Source organism: Molothrus ater, chromosome 7 (assembly GCF_012460135.2).
Source record: "Molothrus ater isolate BHLD 08-10-18 breed brown headed cowbird chromosome 7, BPBGC_Mater_1.1, whole genome shotgun sequence".
NCBI classification, from domain to species: domain Eukaryota; kingdom Metazoa; phylum Chordata; class Aves; order Passeriformes; family Icteridae; genus Molothrus; species Molothrus ater.
The window spans coordinates 25141032-25164423 of record NC_050484.2 but is presented as its reverse complement, the minus strand read 5'-3'; the positions used below and the strand labels follow the sequence as shown (position 1 = coordinate 25164423).

General features: G+C 41.8%; 1 protein-coding gene across 1 annotated transcript in view; it reads left to right on the top strand.

Moving 5' to 3' along the window:
* Positions 1-23392, top strand: part of CNTNAP5 (contactin associated protein family member 5) — a 410063-nt gene that overhangs the window by 130083 nt on the left and 256588 nt on the right. Inside the window, exon 2 of the mRNA XM_036386345.2 lies at positions 8230-8745. Within this exon, the coding sequence (XP_036242238.1) occupies positions 8667-8745 (79 nt within the window). The 5' untranslated portion in view covers positions 8230-8666. The remainder of the gene's footprint in view (positions 1-8229; positions 8746-23392) is intronic.

Here is a 23392-nt window from a genome sequence, read left to right as displayed (position 1 = left end):
ATAATACAATGATCTCAAGTGAAGCAGTGTCAGCAGACAACTGTATCCACTTAACAAAATGGATGTATCAGTAATGTTAATCCACAGAATGCATCTCCAGTGACATGGGTTTGTGGTAAATGAATTAACCCTTCATCCTTCTAAGCTCTTGGTGATTATTTCCTTTTTTGATATTGTGACTTTTGCTCACTGCTGTGCTGGCAGTGCTAATTGTTTGTGTAATTCTTGACCTATGGTAATACTGTGATTCTGCAACCTTCACAGTGGGGTCAGAACTACAGCATGTGTTGACATGGATAGGGAGGAAGGTGGCTGTTCCTCAAAGGCTCATGATGTAAATGGACAAAAAAGTGGATTAAAAAAGAATTGAAGTGGAGGATAATGATTATAGCTGGTTGTAGTCACTGCTCAGCCTTTGTCAAGGAGAACCTGGTGGACAGAATAGATCATGTTCATCCCTGATACGACTTCCCTAGATTTTATACTGGGGAGTAATTTCACTCATATCACACATTCATATATCTTTGTCTGACAGCCTTTCAAAGCTTTATTAATCAGTGTTTCATGCAAATAGTAAAAGCATTGAAGATGGAATTATGTGATCATTGTCATAAAGTGAACAATATATTGCATCTTGTTTATCCATCTGTTATAATTGCCCTCTGGGAATTAAGTTGCTTATAATAAATTCAATTACATAAGTGGTACTAACACACGTAGATGTCAATACATACTCCTCATTTCCACATTTGATTCTTCATATTAGACAATGCTGAAGGTTTTTACAGAGCACAGCTGCATGCTCGTGACCTTCCTGTCACTGTTGAGATTCTCTGCTGCCTGGATCTGCCTGCAATGATCATCTTAACCCCTAAGATGGAGAAACAAAGTCAAATGTCTCTGCTGTATTTTGCTGCCTATTCAGATAGGATTAGAGTTGTATGCTGTTGCCACTGATGGTTATAATTCTCTTGAGTTGTTACAGTTATGAAACTGATTTTCACTCTGGAGAGATAATATGGGACAATGAATCCAATTAAGAAAACAAAGAGAACCTGGGATAGCTTTGCCACACTCTTTCTGTGGCTTCATCCTGCCTTTTGACCCTGGATACATCTCTGCAACCCTTGGAAGTGAGTCTGAATCCAGTCTCAAGCTCAAACTTGGCTCATATTCACACTGTGTGGGTGACAGGTTAAAGTCAGGGGTTTAGCTGAACTCCAGGGCACAGTTTACTGCACTTCACCCCTTGGTCTTCAGCCCTGCACACAACCAAGAAAGTTCCCTTCATGCAGGCTCAGTGAAATCTGAAATCTTGCACATTTTCTGGCTGAACCTCAACTAATTCAACACACAACTCGTAAGTGCACAGAAGTTTGGCCTCCTGGGATTCCTCCTCCTTAATGGGAACATGGTGGGACTTGTTTGCTCTAGTTTAAATCCCTAGCATAAAAATTCTCAGTGGTGAGTTTGATTTTCTTCCTTACCCTGGAATTTATAACACCATCCAATATAACTGCCCTTATAACAAGCAAAAAACAGACCCTGAGAGTCAGAAAAAAAAATAAGTAGGACTCCTAATTATGGCTTAGTTTTGATAGTGGTTGCTCAAATCACTTATTCTTTTTGTGATAACTAAAACAAAATAACATTGATTACTAGAAAACCCCTGAATACCCACCCTTGCAGTTAGTTACAATATGTTAATATTCTCATGTTGTCAGCAGATCTTTAGCGAGTAGGAGGGATTCATTATCTCCAGTGCAATCTGCAATCCAGACTGGCAGAAAGCAGAGGCTTCCTATACCTCAAGCTGGCTGCAGTCAGAAGTAAGATGAGCGTGTCTGACTCAGGCCTACACATTACTGTATAATCATCTCTCTCTCACAGTGAGTTAAAATCACTTTGCTTTGAAAAGACAGTGGTAGGTCTACATGGAACTGTTTAGTTTTGATGCAAATGCATTCACTTCCTAGAGGAAATAAACATTTTTAGTCAGTAGGTAGGAAATAAATGGGTCTCCTAGTGAGGGGTGAGTTTGCCTTGTTCGATTCTGTGTCTTACACAGATTTCTGTGTGTCTGTACATACTTGTACAAATATATGTGTATATATGCATGTGTATATACAGATATACACGCACACATACACAACATTAATAAATGGGAATTTTCATAGTTTAGGCCAGATTAGCTTTCAGCTCAGCCCTCGGCAAGTAGTTTGTCTAGAAGCAGGTCAGTGATACTGTGACTAAAGAACCTCTATTAATTTCATTTTCTGTTCCATGTCCTTTAATGTCTGCATCAAAGAAATTACAGCATCAGCCTTTAGAAAGGCAGGTATCTGCAAAAACATGGGCCCAAGATTCTGAATATGCTGTGCCTATGCTGAGAAGGGAGCAACACAGGAGTGCTCAGGAGCTGCTCATTCCCACAGGATTGAATTTAGAAATCCTGATGGCTTTTGAGACAAGGTGTATTCATTTCTTCCTCTTTTTCAAGGGAGTCTAAATTACCATCTTGTCTTTCATTATTCTCAGTTGACTCCTTCTGTATGATAATTGCAGCAAGGTTAAAAATGACCTAATGATTGCATTAGCTTCCACACAACTTTCCTCTTTTCACTCCTCTCTGACCTCCATCCACAATGAGAGATTAGTGAAGGACAGGCAGAAAAGTAAAGAGAATGTCTGAATATAGGTTGTCATACCCAGCCCAGCTGTTGCTAATAATAATTTTCTGAGTGCAAGCACTGGATGAGCCATTTGTCACAAATGATTTATTTGATGAAATTAGCTCTCTTTTTCATTCCTTGCAAACTTTGTCAGTAAAATCATGGAGACATTCAAAGTTGTTTGTTATGTATATAGGCCCAGGTGACTGTTTCTCTCCTAGAGCATGAGGCTATGGATTAGTGGTAGACTGAGGTGCAAATGTTCAATGGAGGCTAATGATTTTGGATGCCTCTCCTTTTAGCTGTCTTTTCTTGAACAGGCAGATCACAGCACTGAGCAGGTAAAGGCCCAAATAATTCTGAAAAAAAAAAATTCCCCTTAAGGGATACCTTGGTTGTTCATGCAGAATTGCTAATTGCTTCTGAAAATCTTTCCCAGTGTCTATTCATTATATGTCATTACTCACATTGGTGACATGGCAGACACTATAATTCCATGACTGAATGACTGAATCTCTGCAAAATGGAGACTTGATAGCCACCAATGAGTGACAAGCTGTCTTCTCTATGTATGGAAAAAGGCATTCATACAGAAAACATTCCTCCCTTCCAACTCTGTAGTCTGAACTGGGGTGCCTATCAAACACAGATTTTTGCTAAATGCTTCCCCAGCTTCTGTAATTTCTTTGGTCTTGTTTGCCTTGAAGTTTATAAGTATTGTGAGACAGATGCTGGGCTTTGACCTCAGCTAGGAGACTTATACACCTTATTCCTTAACTGTGTTCCCATTAGCTAGCCAGCTGTACTCCAAGGACTACATCCATCCTGTGACACCTAACTGTCCAGGGATTTTTTAGGGGTTTTTTCATTCTAATTTGTATGGCTTCAGAACAAGGGGGAAAAATTGTGTTCGTTTGTGTAGGAGTTCTCTCATCAGGGCTGATTGGTGGTTGATGAGACCACAGGAATGGGGTTTGCAGTTATGCCAACACCTCATGAAGTCCAGCTCTTCACTGGACACTGGTGGAAAGCTGACTCTGGGACAATAACTGCACCAGGATTTTGCTGCATTTCAGTAAAAAAGCAGTATTGCTCAGGGAGTCAATGGTGACTGGCCCAGCTAGAGCTGACCACTGTGTTTAGTAGGGAGCCAGCACAGACAGCAGACCATGGCTGTGCCCTCTGTGACTCCTTCCAGCACTGCAAAGCACAATGTCACTGGAATCACACCAGGGAGGAGTGTGTCCCGAATAAGGCCTATTTCAGTCCCTAGGTAATTTGTAGCCATAGTCATTTGTACTATTATTTACTCAGGTTATTGATCTTTTAAGACCGGTAGCTGTATCTGGCCATGATTGACACAAGTGTCTTCATAGGCAGACAAGATAATGTAATGAAAGCAATAATACCAGCAGACAGTGGTAAAATAATGGGGGGGAAGGTGAGGGGGAGGAAGTGGTGATTTCAGTTCTTTGTCTTCCAATAATCGCTGCACAGCTTGACATCTGATTTCTTTTACCTAATCTCAGCATGCATTTCAAAAATGCTACTGGCCATCAGATTATCCCAGCAGATCATTACATTTTCCTATCCTCCGGACTTAGGTATGCTGTGGATCTATCCAAGGATAATGAGCAGCCTGCTGTTGCACTCACCTGGTCAGGGTCGGTGTGTTTTATGAAAGCTTCCCACATATTCTCTTTAATGAATGAGTCCTTTCTATTTATAGGAGAATACTCAAAGGCAAAAAGAAATAAATGACCTTCAGGGGGTTTTTTTATGTGACCTTTAGGTTTTTTGATGGGAAACATATTCTTCAGATAAATTCTTATTATCAACAGGAAACTGCAATATGTGATCCCAAAGCCACGTACAAATAAGTTTTCATATATGTAATGCTATTCTTTCATTCTGTACAGTCTGGGGTCAGAGATAAAGCTCCCAGCTGCAATTATCCAAACAGCTGGATTGTTTGTATTCATGGGCTAAACTGCTATTGCTTCTAGTGGCAAACTCAACATGGGTTGTAGCAGTACTAATGCTGTTTACTGACTCTAGGAAAGAAAACAAGTTTATCTGATCACAGATAAACTTACCTCCTCAGATAAACATTTAAATAAAAAAAGCTTTTTTCTTCAAAACGCAAAAATACATTCCCTAACTTCCCTAGTGGTAGCCAGCTTTTCCTGCTCTTCCTTATGTGTCCATGTCCTTCCTTTGCTTTCCTATTCATTAATTCCCACAAATGGTTCCTTCAGCTCAAATAGCAAGGCTCCAGACTGGTAGAATAGACTTGAGGACACTGAGGCTAAAAAACTTAAATGCTCAATTTCAGCAATTTGTGGCTTGCCTTGTAAAGCCAGTAAGGCCCTGATGGGACCAGCTATTGGTGCAATGCTGCTGGTCCTGCTCTTCCCATCACGCAGGTCATGCACTGCCTGTGTCCTGGGCAGCATTAACAGGGGCACTCAGCTGCCTTTGGGGTGCACAGAGTAAGGACCTGATTTCTTTTCCCATGTTAGGTTTTCTCACCAAGAACTCACACAGCTATTCCAGTACAGCCCCAGATGACTAATGATGATTGGCATTGTCCCCAAAATTATGATCACCGTGACTGCAGATTCTGAACACATGCCAGACATTTGGATATTTCTCCTCCTGCCACGTGAACAAGAGGAGGTATTGGTGTGTTCCACTTGTTTAACAAATAGGGAGTGAACATCAAGGGACTGGCAAAAGGGTATAAATGAAATTTATCAAAGAAGAGGCAGACACAGAAAGGAAAGAAATCAGGGCCTTCACTGTTAAGGTCAGTTTTGTTTTCATTGAGGAGAAGAAGATGTGCCACAGTGAATGCAAGTGTTATAAAGGAGTTAAAAACTGGTGAGTTAGAGAGGACTAATAACTATAGGTGTAATAGAGCCTCCACTCATAGCCACATTTGAAACACCTTCAGTGGCAGCCATCACTGTGATTTTGAATAACGTCCAGGTACTCTAAAACTAAATAAACAACTGAGTTTTCCCAAAATCCAGGGTACTCAGATCTGTAATTGATGATGAGCCACAGTTTTTGTCTGAACATCTTTAATAGCAATTAATAAATTTACTCTAATAAAAATCTTGCTGGCAAAAAGCCCTTAAACATGACATTATTTACATAATTTCCTGCAACAAACAGCTGCATAGCCCTCCACTCTGGTCATAACTTCTCAGTTGTAGTGCTCCTGCACCCAAACATTCACAAATCTTAAGGCAATGTCTGGCATTAATGATACAAAGGAGATTATGGAAGAGGTGTGTCTCACAAGGGTGATTTGAAAACCAATATTATAACTGGGGTCCAGATTCTGCAGTCAGATCCATATTGGTGACCACTGGGATGCATTGTAGGATGGGGCTCATATTTACTGATAGCTTTTAATTAGCCTGCATAATTCATTTCCACATCTGTTTTCCTATAAACAAGCCACTAATTAGTTCTGTGAGTCAGTTAAAAAGTGTACCAATGTGCCAGAGAGTTTAAAGAGACACTGAAAATATTTTAAACTCAGTCAATTTAATTCTTAATTATTTTTTAAAAGGAAAGCATGAAACACCCCTCCCCATTTTTAATTTCCTTCTTTGAATGCCACTAATTTCAGAATACATAGCTGCAAGGTTGTGAGTGTGTCAAAGACTTGTGTCTCCAGAGAAAACCCCACTTTGGCTTAAGATTTGTGATGTATTCTACTGCTTAGCTTTACTCAAGTGGTAGCTCTGGAAGCACTGATAGCACTTCTAAAATTTGATCACTCACCTGAAAAAGTCAAGTTAATAGCATAATTTTCTTAGTACTCCAGCCTCCTGGCCTTTCCAGCAATACTTAGTTCCTGGGCCAGTCACCAATTATGATTGGTATGGAGAAGATGAGATGTTTCTGACTAGGATCAGATGTTTCTGACTAGGATCAGAAAACAGGAATAGGTCTCTCACCCCATCCACTGAGGGAAATGAGCAGAGCTCGCTGCCTTCAAAATTGGGCCTGCTCAGACACCAGGGTGTCTGTGCCCTTGCACAGAGCTCTCCTGGGTGATCAGTTTAGTACCTCCACCAGGACCTGGGTAAGGGAAAGCCTACACTTCATGTAGATGACTTAGCCTTGTTCTGACTGCCACCCCTAATTTCCAAAATCTCATTCTGCTCAGACACAAGGGCAGAGCAACTGGGTCAGGTCTTTGCATGAGCAAAGATGAAACCTTGGTGTGTTCAGATGTGTTTGAAGTCAAAAATTAAAGACTTGTAGAGCTCATTAAGCTTTTAAGTTCTTCCTAAGTCTTAGTTTTGTCTGACTAGATCCTTTGTTGACTTTGACTGAAAGCCTTGGTGCTAGGCAGCTATCCTTCCTGTTTAACCTTGTGTCACTTGTGTCACTTGTAACAACAGAAACTAAAATAATTAAGTAAATTTTTAAATGGGGACTTCTGCTTTCCAAGCTGGCTACCCCTTTAAAGATAAGAAAGATGTCCTCCTGACACCTCTCTGGTGTAGTTAGTGCCTAATAGCTGAGCACAATGTCTTTTCTCCACCCTCCTTGCTTTTTAAAATGAGGTTTACAGCACGCCAGCAATTTAAACTTCTTCTCTCCGTTGGCAGGTCGGGATGGCTTTGGAGAACAGTCTATTTCTTCTGATTATTCCTTGCCACTGTGAGGGATTATAGCTGAGCACCAGCGGCTTTCGAGCACTAGCGGCTTCCCCCTCCCCACCCCCAAAGACGACCCAAACACACTCTCCTTGCAGATTACGGCGGAATCGCTAATGCAATTTTGGCCTGACTTTGATGCAGCACTCTATTGATGTGGGGTGACGCCGCAGCAAAGCAGCAAGGTTAGAGCACGGCAGTGATTAAGCCGAGGCCCTGGGCTCAGGTGTGCCTTCCCCTCCGTGCGGCTGCGGAGCGGGCCCGGCTCCGAGCGCTCCGGCCGCCGAGCGCACCCTGCCAGGGGAGGGCAGGATGCATGTTCTGCTCTAGTCTCCTCTACACCCCTCGGGAAGATAATCCCGGCCCGTTCAGCTGCTGAGCAGTCGGGCAATCAATCAGTCAGGAAATCTGATTTTTGCAAGCATCACCCTCGCCAGCCGGGAGGGGAGCACAGACCATGGGTGCGGGTCCGGGTCCGCTGTCTCGGCGGCCGCGTTCCTCTTGAGGCCGGGGGCGCTAACGAGAGCTCCCCGTGTCTCTTTTGGAAGCCCTGGGTCCCCCTCTGATCGCCTTCGAGGAGGGCCAGCCAGGGAAGCTCTGGACCAGGCTTGACAGAAGAGCGGATAGAGCATCAGTCCCGCCCGAGGCTCATCCCCCTCCCTGGACGTGAGGCTGAGCCTCGGCAGCGGGGCTGGGACTCGTCGGCTCTGTACATGCCAGGATATAATGTATATTTTATGTATGTGTATATAACATATGTATTCATAAGCAAACAAACATCTGAGCCGGGGATCTTTAAAATGTTCCAGCTACAGTGCTACCTAAAGGGGAAAAAAAAAGAGAAAAGGAAGACTTTAATTTTTTTTTTTCTCTAGGCATCTGATTTACTCCGTGACTCTGATGCTTATCAACAACGCGTAAAGATTGCAGTAAGGATCCTCCCTGGAAGGCGAGGAGGAGCAACTTCCAGGGGGCTGGGAGGAGGTGGAGTGCAGCGCGGCTCTCGCCTATAAGGAGGTGCCCAGCGAGCGGCTGGTGCTTCCCACCCAGCCGCTGCTCGCAAGGTGAATCGCCGCGGCGGCAGTCGGGGCAGCGGGCTCGGCTCGGGCACTGCCGCCGGCGTCCGGAGCGGCTCCTCCAAGGGCTGCGAAGAGTCCCCCGGCCGGCCCCGGCTTCCCTTCACCCGGAGTGCTTGGATGCTGTATGGAGTAAATGAGCGGAGGCAGAGCGAGCGCACAGAGGCTGAGAGGCGCTCGGAGACCGGGACCAGGGGAGACAGGCGGGCGGCTGGCTTCCCCCTCCGGGGCTGAAGATGGATTCCCGAGCCCTCGGGGGCTTCACTCTGCTGCTCTTCTTCACTTTATGGCATCTGGGATTAACTGCAACAAATTGTGAGTAACGGGAGTGCAAGGAGTTGCCTGGGCTTGGGTCGGGGGCGGGAGGAAGAGATGGGGAGTAACTCCCGGAAAAACGGGGTTATTGCGCCATGACCTCTGAGAAACTTAGCTCGGCTCCGCTTTGCTAATGGAGCTCAGAAATGCAAAGTTGAGGCCAGATGGAGGAACTGCTCTCCACCGTCCTGCCGGTGTGGATGTGGGAGTGAGCGGGAGACGCTGGAGCCTGCGAGGAGCCTCTCGGGGTTTTCCGCACGGTTTGTTGTCTTTCCGCTGGCTGCATCTTTTTGCGGGCAGTGACCGCTGTCGCCCTGCCTCGGCTGCGGGCCACCGGCCGGACGGGGCCGGGGTGGTCCCTCTGCCTGCTGGGGACGGTCGGTCCTTCCCGCAAGGGCCAGGGGATGCCACGATTTTGCGGGCGCAGCCTGGCGGAGCAGCGCCGGTGGCATTGAGCGTCTTCTCCTGGCTCGGCGGTACCGTCGGTTCCCTGGGCGCTTCCCACGGGCGCGGCTGTGTCCCGGGGCGTGGTACTCGCCCTCCCTGCTGCCCTAGCATTTCCCAGCTGGGAAATCGCCGTTCGCTCTTTTTTTTTTCCCCCGGGAGATCCACTCGTAAGTTCGCCACGTATCTCCGCCGGCCCTGCGGGGTCGGTCCCCGCAGGCAGGAGCATCCCTGGCCGGCGGGCTGGCAGCGGCGGCGGCTCCACGGGCGCGCTTGGGCGAACCCGGTGCAGCCGGGTGCCGGCGTTGCGGGAGTCCCGGAGCCCAGAGCAGGCGGCGATGCTCCCCGGGCTGCTCCCCGGGCTGCCGGCGGGGCTGGGGCGGGCTCGGTGCGGCCTCTCCCGCGGCCCGTCGGGCGGGGCGCGGCGGCCGCGAGAGGGCGCTGTTGCCCCGCCGGCGGCGCTGCCCCGGCCGAGCCCCGCGGGCAGCGCTGTCTGTCCGTCCGTCCGTCCGTCCGTCCGTCCGCCCCCTCCCAACAGCCCGGCCCGGCCTCTTTCTTCTCTTTTCCTATATATGTATTTTCCTCCTCTATCTTCTTTAATTTCCGGCCAATTAAATTACAGTTAATATGTTTTAATATCGCTCGCGAATACTAAATGGCAGGCGATTTAAGGCTGAGGCTTGCCATTACGGATGCGGCCATAAAGTTAATTCCTAACACTTAAAAAGAAACTCCATGTTAATGAGTTTTACTATTTCACGGGTGACAGTTTAATTTCACAGTGCCAATAAACATTTCCATTGAATACGCGCTGCTTCCTAAATATTTAGGAGTCAATCTTAAAGCATGATGATCAATGGTTTTATTATACTGTACAGATTTTACTTATTCATTGAGCAATGAATTAGCATGGAATCAGCTGTAAGTGCTTTCCCAGGAGCTGAGGGAAGGAGCCTGTGAATCTGTAATAGCTGCAAGTTCCCTAGAAACCTCGTTAGATTCACATGTGAAGATCTATGTGTGCTCGTACAGACCTCAATAATTGCACCCAGTATGAAAATTCATCACCTGCTTAAATAAATCATCTCCTTATGTTGGACCTCAGGGAGGCTGTGCACTCTTCCTCAGTTTTGGGCCAAGAAAGCTCATATGTGGGCTAAAATATTGAAGTTGTAGCCTGAAATATATTCAAGTAGCTGTATGAAAGTGCTATAGCTTTAAAGGGTTACTGAGCTTCCAGGTACCCAGTAACCAAAGGAAATAACAGAATTCCCCATGTGAGAAGCCTCGGTGCAGGCGACTGTCAGAAGCTTCTACTTGAAAGCCCATGTGTAAATGAGAAAGGATGGGCTCTGCACCCTCCTCAATTTGAATACTTTGGCCAAAGGAGTTGCATTCAGATGCCAGTACTGGTATACTCACAATGACTTCAGCAGGTTTATTTCTGACAGATTTTGTGAACAAGAGCAAAACTGGGGACAGTACTTATAGTTGAAAAGGACTATGCTTGGGGCTGGGCGGGAGAGTGCAGCTCATTTAATTTTCTTCATAATATCTAATATGCCTTTAATCTAATTTGTTTTTCCCCTTACTTCTAAATTATAAAACTCTTAAAAATTATTATTTTCTCACTTATTAATTTGCTGTAAAATTAAAGTCCGGAGTAAGTAAAAATCTTCTCTGCCACTGAGATATTTGATTCTAATTTTCTCTTTGGTAATAGTTTTTAATTAAAGAAAGAATTGGTGAAGAAACTGCTTTGAAACACAGCTACAGGCTAGGGGTCAGTAGACATCATTAGAAGGATCAGAATTGCCAAATGCTAATAAAACATTAGAAATTCCTCCCACTTTGCATTCTGCAATATTTTATTAAATTAGGTAAATAGAGTGGCAATCGGATTTCTCCCCAGGATACTAATTACCAGAAAATGAATAAATGGCCATGTACGTAACACTGAAAATGTGTTGCATATGATGTCTGGGAGAACTGAAACTTCAACATTTATCAGATAGACAAGGAGACACAAAGCCTTGCCTGCTATATAACAAATTAGTTGCCCTTTAGCAGCATATTCTGTGATCTGAAAACATTAGTAGCTTTGGTAAGTCTAGACTTGTTGAGCCCCATTTTTTTCCCCCCTTTTTCATTTTAAAGTTGGAAGGAGGGAGCAGTAGTAAAAAAATGAAAGGAACTATGAAGTCATGTTTTTCTTAAGCACTTTTCTATATCAGTTCAGGGCTGGTCTGCAGCTGCAGAAAAGATTTGCAGGAGCCATAAGTGATCTTCCACCCAGTTTAGTGTTGTGTACCTTAAAAAATGTCCTCTATTGCTATTTTACACCTTATGCTTCCCTCTGCCTTACTTGTATCTTTCTTGACTGACTTTTCACACATGGCCTGAAAAGATGTAGCAGATTAAAGCACCTCCTGGTCAAGTAGCACCTTTTAACTCCCATTGCGAAAGTTATTCTCAATTATTGCATGTTTCTGTTCCAGAACACAGCTGCCTCTGCCACCTAAAGTATCTCTAACATTTATTATCCGTTTTCACCAGCACTTCTAGCTGATCAGGAGACTTTCAAACCTTTCACTTAAACCCAGTCATAAGTGTCAGTCAAAGCTGCAGAAATTCAGTGTGTAGTAGAATGAGATCTTCAAATTCAGTGTGTAGTAGAATGAGATCTTCTACTCTTGCAGAAATGTATGGTCAATGTACAGTCCATTACTCTGCAGAGGATTTCCTTGTGGCCTTACGGGACACATCTGGCTTTAATAATTCTGTTCAGTTAAAAATAGGCAACGTGTCTGATTTTTTTATTTTGAAAAAATACTGAAGTAAATGTAATTTTTTTTTTACGTGCAAGTTATAGATATATTTATTTATTTTTGGCAACCAGTGTTCACTCTGGTTCACTCTGATTTTAGCCTTCCTTTCTCTGCAGTGGTGATAATTGCACAGGAGTCAGCCAAGTGTAAGTGAAAACTTACAGGAGCAAATCTGACTCTGGATATTTGAGGCCATCAGGAGGGTGTGTTTGGGATTTGTGTAACAGCACAAATGAGACCTGTTGGGTCAACTGTGGCAAAGGCAAGAGGTCTCTTGACAGTGACCTTTCCATCCGTGTGGTCAGAAATGCTAAGTTTGAAAGCTGTGCTGAGATAAGGCAGAGTACTGATCGTTGGTTTGAGCCTCGTGTGCTTGCAGGCTGACTAAAGAGCATCAGACAAATCTCAGGCTTTCCCTCTGCCTCCAGTGCTTAAATGTTCTTAACAAGAAAATGATATTCAGACATGCCTCCCTCCTCTTAGTTTCAAGGGGGAGGGGGAGAACACAAATGTTAGCTTTTTCATGCCTTCAGATGTATCAATGGAGAAATAGTCCAAAGCAATGAGATTTCCTCAGAGAAAAGCTGTGAATGACCCACAGCTGGTGGGTGCCTCCTTTGCATACCTGTCAGTATCTAGCTTTCAATCCCTTTGAGTCAATCAGCTCTCACTGGCTGGGAATCAGTCTCAAGATGGTCATTCCATGGACTACAAAGGTCTTTGGATTCTGCATCCACCAGGCAGATGGCTTTACCAGCTACAGGAATCCATCCAGGATTATTATCTCAGCACCCAATACATCATCTGCTTGGACATTTTCTTTTTCTTTTTTTGTTTCCCCCTCTTAATGTCATTCAAGTGCAGCAGGTTTTTCCTTATAAATTAACAGCAAGAACAATTTGTTTTCAAATGTGCTTGGTACATTTGTACAAAGTATAGACTTCAAGTGTAAAATATGGTGGGTAGAACAACCTACTTGTGAAGCTCTCCCTGCACATGGCATGTACAGGCTTCTGCCAGCACTCCAGTCCATGTAGGACTGGTGAAGTGTTTTTTTTTAAGTACTGTAATCATTCTTTTACCAATGGGAAACTGAAGTTGTGTATATAAACAAGAGATGAATGTACAATCAATGTGAGAATCTAAGTAGCTAAAATAAAGCCTTAGGGGTCAATTGAGTTGATCCCATCTGGCGTGGTTGTGTCCCATTCTCTGTTAATTCATATTCATATTTGCTATATGTAGTAGTTTCTAAATCCATAACTACTCCTCATTTCCTCTTCCCCTCCTTCTCCTTTCTCTGCTGCTATTTGAAGCAAGTGGAGTTTGGATATCTGAATACTGAAATGAATAGAAAACCAAAGGCAGTGGGAGTATGAGGTAGCATTTATTTATTTTTAGCTCCCAAAATGGATTTTCTGTAGATGTGACAGGTTTCAGTTCTATTGGCAAAGTTGAATTACAGTCTTACCTACCCCCTCCTCTGCCTCCTCTGAAAGCAGCACAAGAAGGGGAGAAAGAGAGGACTGAAGGTGTATGTGCCAGCTCACACGTGCCAGGCTCTCTGTCTGTCTCCTTCCCCTTTGGCTTCCAGCCTCCAGAATCCTACCAAGTGTTCCAGGGCTGTCTGTACAGGGCACCAGGTAACTTGCTGTGCTTCTTCTTTTTTCTTTTTTTTTTTTTTTTTTAAATAATAATAAAAATAAAGAACTCTGCTGTGTTTTTCCACTCTCAGAATTAGGGGAATGATATTCTGGTTCTGTAGCATCTACTTTTTCAGCCTTCTGTGGCCTTACTGATACTAGGATTGTCTCTGTAGGATGTGGTTCCTGCTGGACTCATCTCTTCTGGGTCTGTGCAAAAGAGAAAAGAACTGGTAGATCTATATGAACATTTTCCTTCTGTCTTTAAGTGACATGAACTGTTTAGGTTTTTTTTTTTCTTTTTGCTTTTAACTAAGTTTCCTCTACTCAAACTAAGAGAAAGGGGAAGAGAATAATATAATAATGATATAATAAAGGTTTAAAATCACAGGCAATTTTTGAAGGCTTTGAAAGCATCACTTGGTAAGGCAGGAAGCGTAAGCAGACATTTTGTCATGTCTGCAGAGTTAGAGAAAAACAATATTTTTAATTTTTCTTGGTACACAGTGCTGGGCTGATATAATTGATTATTAATTTCCTTGTATTAATGTTGTCACTGATTTTTTAAATTGCCCTGTGCAGGTTCTCTTGGGCTAGTAATGCCATTTGTTCACTAGATGAGTGCAACTGATGTTTTAAATGATGAAAATAATTCAATAGAGAACTTAGAGGGGGAAAAAAAGATGGCAAAGCACAGGTTTTCTTATTTTTAATTATCTACTCCATTAAGCAGTTAAAAAAAAAATTGGTAGTTCATAGTGTAGTGATCTAACTGCCCTTCTACACGTATATATTTTGATATATGCAGAAAATATTTAATACTTTAGCTGGTATTTTCTCCAAAAATAAAGGAAGATAGCTTAGTAAAAGAGAGGGCATAAAGCCATTTGTAAATGTCGTGAAGGATCTTGCTTGGTCTATATTCTAGAGGAGGAATCCCAGTTCTCTAGCTGTGTTTTTCCTTTGCATGATGCTAGCTCTTTCTCTACGTTCTTTCAAACATATGCTGGAACTTGGATAACTTGGTTTATCTCCTGCAGAACTTTGTGCCCAGAGATTATCAGTACAAGGTCAGAATAAAGCAGTGGAAGTCTGTATGAGTCTGTCAATCTATAATACTGAATGGGCATTTGAGTCCTGGTGCATTCTCTTATGTTGTATTTTGTAACCTGTCAATTAGAGGCCTGCAGAGTTGATCTTTTGGTTTTTTTGAATGTACAGTTGTAGTACTTAAACTGAAAATAAGGTACAGAGCACAAAGTGGCAATGGCAGGCTTTATTTTATCCAGTGTTTCTGTACCATATTAAAGACCTCTCTAACTTTGCATTCTCTAATGCAACACCAGGGATCTCAACCTGTGTAGTCCTTGAATAATCCAATTACCAGGAGTGTGCTGCAGCTATAACAACACGCTGTTGTTATAGGATGTGATGAATGGATATCTATGTTAAAAAATTTTTCTTCTGTGGCAGCAGTTGTCTGTGGAAATAATTTTTGTCTACTCTTTTTCAAACACTGTATATGGAGTTTGAGACATTTTTGTGGTTGAGAAGAAGGTTTTAGTGTTAGAAAGAAAAGTCAAGAAATTGTTCACATCACAAAAGCAGAACTAGGCCCTTGGTCTCTTCTCTATCAGTGCCAGCCCACCCTTTGCCCTCATTTTGCACATGCCAGATCAGAGAGGAGTCAGGCTTGGAATCAGAGCCCTGTGCTGGTGTGCAGCAGGTAGGAGGAAGCTTCCAGTGAATCCTGAGTTTGAGCCTGCTTGAAACAGGCTTTGGATAACAGCAGCTCAACAATTTGCTGTGTTATAAATGGAGATTATTCAAGTAACTAAATTTAAATTAGCATCCAGCACTGCTGTGACTCATGGTCTGGAGGGTATTTCAGCTCTGGGATTGTGCTGGTGTGCTTGTATTGGAACAGGGTAGCCCAGATTCCTGATAGAGGCTGGCTTATCAATGAGTAGGATGTAGGTGCTGGAGGTTTGCTGGGAACTCTCTGTGACTCCCTCCTGTCTTAGTCATCATCAAACATGTTACACCAGTGATAAGCTTGTGAAATGCCTTCACTGTTCCCATGCTGGAGAATACAACTCTGAATTTGAGGTTAAGGGGTATTTTTAATGAGCATCACTGTTAGGTGGATTCCTAAGAGCAGTAACAAGAAAAAGCTAACTTAGTAATTGCTCAGTGAATACCATTCAAGACTATAAAAGGCTTTTAGTAGCTGGTGTTAATGTACTCTTTTCCAAACTGTTAATTGCCTGGGATCTGTGATATCTTTATGGCATAAAGAGCATTGAGTTGCAGTGGGACACATGGCATTCCATTCAGCTTGATACTTGAAAATACTCAAAAGATATTCACAGCAACCACAGCAGTGGAAGCTGCAAAGAATAACTGGTGTCATTCTGAGGAATGTTTCTCTTTTGGCATTCGTAATTGGGGTTCAGCACAGAGCCCCAGCACATGAAACAGAATGGTGTTCAATGCTAACCACCGTGGCACTGCAGCAATTGGACTGGGAAGGAAACAAATGTGTTTTCCTTCTCTCTTTTATTGTGTCTATTGAGAAAGATTGAGTGTTGACCCTTAGGAATTCTGGGGCATAATTTTTTCTTCTAAAACTATTCAGTGCACTGTGTTGCCAATAAAGTAGTAAATAATAATAATAATTTTCAAATGGGTAGAATCCTCTCTTTGTTCCCAGCTGAGCAATAAGGAGTTGATAAATGCTGCCCTGCCTGGATAAGAATTGGCTTGTTCCATTTGCTGCTCTAAATGAATGGTGAAGCGTTGTTCCTCGATGACAATGGTTCTTCACCGATGACAGCTTGTCAGCACTTCAGGAACAGAGACAAATGCCTTGTGATCTATGCCACCAGTGACACACTGTAGTCATTCCCATAACAATTCAGTGTTGTCTTTGTTTGGGCATCACTTGCCCCCATTGAGGATGTAGATACTGGCTGATTGCTCTCTATCCTCCTCCTAGGTCATAAAAGCAACCTGCTGGGCATTAATATATAATTTTCTTCTTTCCCTTCGTGCAAATTTGTCAATGGAACAAGAAGGGAAATGACGTGTTCTAACTGGAGAATATGTGTTGTGTCTATAAAATTATACACAAGGAATGGAGCAGGAGAAGGAGTCTGGGGTGTGCAGGCAAAGATAGGAGGTCACAAAGAATGTTCTTCCAGTTTCCTATTACCAGTAGCAGCATCTTAATGCACTTAGTGAAGAGGTCTAAATTAATGGTCCAAGTGAGTCATCAGTGAACCCTTAGTGGGAACACGTTCATTTGTAGTAATCAGGATTGATTTATGAGTAGGACAAAAGGGACCAAATAAGCTATGAAAATGCGTGTTGTAGATGTTTTTTTCCTTGATGAATAATTCATCCTTTTCTAGTATCCATGAAAACAAAAACACTGTGCACATAAAAACCCATTAAAAAGTTAATCCCACAAATGGCTGAACATGTAGAAAATCAGCTTTTGTTTTAAAAGGTAGATTTTCTCAAATCTTCTCTAATTTGATTTGCCAGTGGGGTATAATTTAAGTCAAACAAGTTAGCAGCATTACTTGCTATATAAAGGTCTAAATATTTAATAGATTTTGATAAACGCCTGTCCCCCAGGATAAAGAGCTAAGGAACACTTATTTTTCCACAGTGCAGAGGGTAAGCTAAACCAAATAGAAATGGCAAACACAATGGAGAGGGAGCTTCTGTTCTCAGGATATGGATCTCCAGACCTGGCCTTGGGAGAATTTGCATAAATGCACCTACATAAAATCCTATAAATAATCCTAAATCTAAGTAATCCTGTACAACTGACCTCAAATGAAAATGGAGGCTTTTTAGTGACTCTAAAGTCTCATGCTCTCCACATGCCAGTGAAAATGCCTACACTGAGCCTCTCTTGGGCAGAGCACGTGCTCTGGAACATGCAGGATGCTGTGTATTCACATAATCCTGGTGCCCATCTGCCCATCTCCTCCTGGGTGGGAAGGAGAGATCAGTGCCCTACAGGGACTGGCGCTCCAGAGGAGCTCAGGTGCTCTGTGTAAAGCTACATAGGAAGTCTCTGGAAAAACAGAATATGAACTTGAGTGTGTTGGATTCTAAGTGGACTCTTCACCCCTAGGCTGCCCAACCCTTGGTGCACCTCCTATGTCAACACTAAACAGAGGATCAGAAAGCTGGGAGAAACCTTACACAGAAAGAACAGTGCCACTGGATCGCTTCCTAACTGCCCCCAAAAGTTCAGTGGGGTTGGTTTGTGTTGTTTTACTATTTTTTAATTTTGTAGAAAAATAGTTTGCATTTTAATTTTAGAGGAAGAACCTCCTTCAGCAACTCTGAAGAAGATTAAACAGCTATGGCATTTTTCACAGAGACTGTTTGTTTGGAAAAGAAAATGAAAATTTGATGAATTTCAGTCAGATGTAGCTTGCAGCATTCAAATATTTATGGATTATCAAATTCCCTTTTCCCAGCTCTGCTTCTTAAGTACAGAGCTCATCTTATATGTAATATTAATTCTCATTATTCTTAGACAGTTATTCATTGAATTCTTGTGCAGACTCAGTTCATCTAGGACCTGGTCTAAATTTCAAGAAAATTAAGGCAATGACTTGTACTTGAATTTCAGATCATCTTTTTCCTCAGAAGCCTGTTCATCCAGCATGCAGATCCCTTTTATTGTTCTCCTGCAAAGTTTATTTTCCTTAAAATCTGTCTGGCAATGTATGCAGACAAGTTGCAAACAAGTTGTGTTTGCACCTGTCAGCAGTGGGAAGAACTATCCTTTCTCCTAATGGTTCCTTTTGAGCTCCTCATCTGAGAGTGAGCTGACCTGTTCTATTGTCATATTCTCTGCTGCCCTTGAATACAACTTACTGAAAATACAGTTGACTAAAGTTGCACATCCTTTTGCACACTTTTTTGCATTTTTTTGTCAGCAATTGTTGTGTTTTCAGAACCCTCCTGTTCTGTTGAGTTGAATACACTCCACTGTAATACATAGGATTATGCTGTGATAACAGCATTTTACAAGCATTACAGAAAACATTGTGGGTGTTCAGAAAAGCTGATAGTCCAAGGGTATTTCTTCCAGGCAAATATGATCTCACAGTGCTAATGCTCCTGCGTCCACAGATGAGAACTTGTTCCTAGAGAACATATAGCTAGCTTTTTGTTAGTAACATTAGATACATGTGCTTGCTAAATTACTAAAGTTAAACATTTTAACTATAAAATAAGATTTTTTTTTTTTTTTGCAAATTATAAACTCTTCCTTTTGAAACCTAAGCTTCGTAGCTCGTCCTGTTTCCTGAGGCCTCCTCCAGGGAGACTGCACATGAGTCAAAGCAGTCTACTGCTCCACTAGAAGTTGGGATTACAAACTCCTTCACACGCCCACATTCATAACCAAGTGTTTGCAAAAGCCCAGACTGTTTTTCAGACAAGCAGTGGAGATGTACTTTTCATCTCTGCTTTTTGCTTAGGAGTTGTGGCTGGCTTTGTCAGACAAGGCCAACCTGTATAAAGGAAGTTGCTTCTTTTCTTGAGACCTCAGCAGAAGAGATAGAGAAAAGACCTGCTCGCTAAACACAAGTCATTTTTCCACTTAAACTTGGAAGGAGGTGGTGTCAACTGCCATGACTCATCCCATTTCACCACAAATACGTGTTATTTCACTTGCCTTGACAGCGTTGATCCAGACATCCCCAGTTTTGCCATTGGGTCCAGGCATTAATGGCTTCTCTGAATTAAATAAGGAAGTCCTGATTTGAAAACCTTTCTCTGATAGCAAGCAGACAATGAGTCAGAGCTATAAGAGAACAGATTTTCCTCCTACCCTCTCCATCTTGCACTCATCCTAACCTTAGTAGAATCTGATTTATAGAGCCTGGGCATTTTTTCAATTTCATCTAATTAGAAGAGGCACTGAGGTCAGTATTCTAACACCTGACAGACTTTACCAGGGTACACCACAATTACAAGTGAAATTATCTGTTTTTCTGCTGCACTGAAAAATGTAGCATGTGAAAATTAACATCAGCTTCCTGACTGTTAGGATGAAAGTGTGGGTGTTAGGGAAGAGGCACCTTCTTCAAATTGGAAAGGCCTGGGCTTGATGCTTGACTTTTTGAAAGCTTTCCCAGGCATCATTAGGTGATGTGCTTAATTGATTTGAGCTTGAGTTTACCTGTTCTATTTCATTAGGGCTAAATGTTCGTGTGTATGCAGACTTTCACCTGCCAACAGGGGTTGGAGAAAGAGGTTTTTATGCTAAGCAGTAAGTTAATATAAGCAATAATGCTTCTTTTAAAATTATCAACTACATCCATAAATAATGGAGTCTCTGAACCATCATGGTTGTGCTGGCCCTCTATAGTGGGGTCAGTACACAGCAACTTTTACAGGGTCAGGGTATAAATCTGCAATTTTGAAGTCTTCAGTGGGAGGGCTATGGGCTCATTGACAGACAACCAGGAAAACAAAACATCTTTTTTGAGCAGTGTGTCCTTCCAGTCATTTCTACATGGCATGCAGGTAGAGCTGACTTGCATCTCCCTACAAGAGCATATAAGTTTGCACCAAGTTGCTTACCTGGGTACTAAACTAAAATTATGTAATTAAAATGATACATTCATATTAAATTGAAGAATAGTATCAGTTAAATATAATCATAAACTACTGTCTTAAGATAGACGGAAGACCTGCATAAGAGAAGGGCTATCCTTATTATTTCTTACATTAAGGGAAACGATAATCTTAGCTTAGAGGAAATTCAGAGCAAATCTATAAAGTCATGTTCTAGCTAAGCTTTGTAAATTCAAAGACAGGCACTTATTTCAGTGCTCAGGCAGGGAGAAAAACAGCTCACAGCTGGAAATGCCTGTTCTTCTCTTCCATGAGATGCACAGAGAAGGGTAATTGATTTAGACTCCTTCAGGACAGGAATGGGTTTTCTGTGTTAGGAAGTGTGAAGCACAAGCTCTTTATCCTAGTGGGGGGATCTCTTTATGCCAGTGATAACAGCAAAGTCTCTGCTCCAAAGGCTCTGTATGAATGCAAATGTATTTTCTGCTTTTTCGGCAAATTTGTATGTCACTGACTGGTGGCAGTTTTTAATAGCTAGTTTGATGAGAAAATCAAGCCTTTGTACCTTTGTAGTCTGGGACTAGTAAACTAAACCTTCAGCTCTCAAGGAATGAGAAGTTATTTGGAATAATCCTAAACTAAGAAACAGAAAATTCACTAAGCTGATACGGAAGGTAAGAGTTTAGTAGTTCTTAGATATCCATCATCCATATATTTGTATTTTCCATATTTAAAAAATAATGGTGATGGAAAAGCCCTCCCCCTTTCCATGTCTGTAACCTACATTTGAGGTTCTTTCATAAACATATGAAAGAAGGCAGGGGTAATTCATGATACTCCAAAGCATTACATTAATCAATAAGTCCATATATTTCATCAAGGCCATTCTTGTATGAAGCACAGTACCAAAAAGGGTCTGAGGCTAGCAGCTGTATGTTTAAAGCCAAATGCAGCCATGTGATTACCCCACTCCAGTTTTGTCAGAATTATCAAAAACTGCTTCGTTTAGTATTCTTACATGTATGAACAAATAAATCTTGTGCTTGTACTTTGTGTGTTATGACTAAATAGCACATAACACATTGCCTCCCTTCATCCACTGAAGAGACCAAGAGATCAGAACAAAGTGAAACAGTCCTGAGTTATGCAAATAAACCAGGCTTAGAGTGAATCTGCCTATATTAAGTCAGAAATCCCATTTTTTTAATATATTTCAGCTTCCCTGGGGGAAGGAAAAGTTTAATTAAAAAGAGATTCAATGAGAATTCAGAATAATAAGTCATGTCTACTTTTCCTCTGCCAGAGACTTGGAAAAGTGGTAGTTTCTGAAGGAACATATTGAGGTGTGAATAGGAAAGAAATTGGAGAAATAGGACCACCTCCTTCATGAGTTTGGACCTTCCCATCTGCACAAGTACTGTTTTCAGTATTCTCCCTCCTGATAGCAAGAGAGTCAAGGGGAGGCTTCTCTTCCCCTGCTTTGTCCTATATTTCTTTTTCTGGGTAAAGCAATTTCAATTACACTGTCTTGTCAAAGACCCCAGATCTGGCAACATCTGGCTGCTTGGGCATTGTGGTATCACTTCAGGTAGATTAAAAGCTGAGTCCTTCAAATATTGAAATTCTGGCAGAATCAAGTGTGTCAAATCAGCAAGGTAATAGAAAAGACCTCCCTGTAAGCAGACAAGCATTGGTATTTTTGAGGTCAGTAAAGGATTTGTCTCAGATGGATGTCTTCTAGAAATGGCTGAATGGTTTTCTAAGGTTGTTGGTCAGTTTTGATGGAATAACAAGTGAAAAAGCACTTCAAGAGCTATTTCCAAGAATCTTTGGGGAAATTATCTTCATTTTTCAGGTCACATTTTCTGTGGCTCATGCTTTTTTTTTTTAATATTTAAATACCTACCTTTGTAGTTTGAAAAGTAAATGGCTACAGAATCTCATTAGGACTACTGAGGTTGTATTTTATAATATAAACATGTTTCAGTTCAGTCCAGAGGATTTCATTCTTAGCTTAACATTTAGAAAAGCAATAACACAGTTAAGCAATGGTAAACTGAACTGAGTACTCTGTGTGCTAACTGAAGTCCAGTGTTCCAGTAAACAGGATCAGAAGCCAGAATGGTTCAAATGTAAGAAAAGTATTTATAAATCTTAATTGACACTGGATATTAAAAAGTATGTAGAGCTGATAGATGTAAGTTCTCTCTCTTCCCCTTCTTTTAAAGGAATTTAACTTATTTTTATTTATTTCATTGTGTCATCTAAATGTTAGTTCCTCCATCTTGAAATCAAATAATGAATGCTCAGCCCTGAAAATGAGATATCAAATCCTCAAAAGATGCTGTTCCTAAATTCTGCTGACTGTTTAGTTCACTGAAAATTTGATCCTGAATAATACCTGCAGATCCTTCTACTGACTTCTGTGTGTGCAGTTACCTGTATATGACATTTTAACAGAAAAACTGTAGGTGTGCATGCTGTTAGCTGTTCATATAGAGCAGGATAGTATCTTAGATGTTGCTGCTTTTATACAAATCCATTTTTTTACAATTATTAAATAAACAAAAAATGAAGTGTTGTATTGAAGGATTTTCCTGATTAAATCCATTAATTTCATTTTTTGTGTTTTATTATTGCCTTTTTTGCACTCTTTCTCTTTTGAGATGAGAATAATTTTCTAAGACTGAGTAGCTTCAATATCCTGGTTAATTAGACATTTACAGTTTTTTTGAAGATGAGTCATTTGAAATTTGACTTGTATCTAGTCCTTTCCAAGAATTACTCTAATTTGTGACTTGATATCATTTCTCATTTAATGATGGCTAGTGAGGTTGTGGCTGTGCATTACCAAGAAAAAGACATTGTGATGAGCTACAGGAATCTCTATGATTGCACTTCTCCTGTTTCACTGTACAGTTCATGCACGGAAATATTTCTGTGGTGTCAGAGGTGGACTCTTTGTACTGATTACATCTGATTTTAAGAATACCCAAGAAGTTGGCTAGAAAGGGACATCATTAGTTACCTTTATACCTTCAAGCTCTCTGCTCAAGAGCCTGCTGCTGTTTCTGATAAGAAGAAAGAGTACATCCAGAAGGACCTTTATGCAGGCAG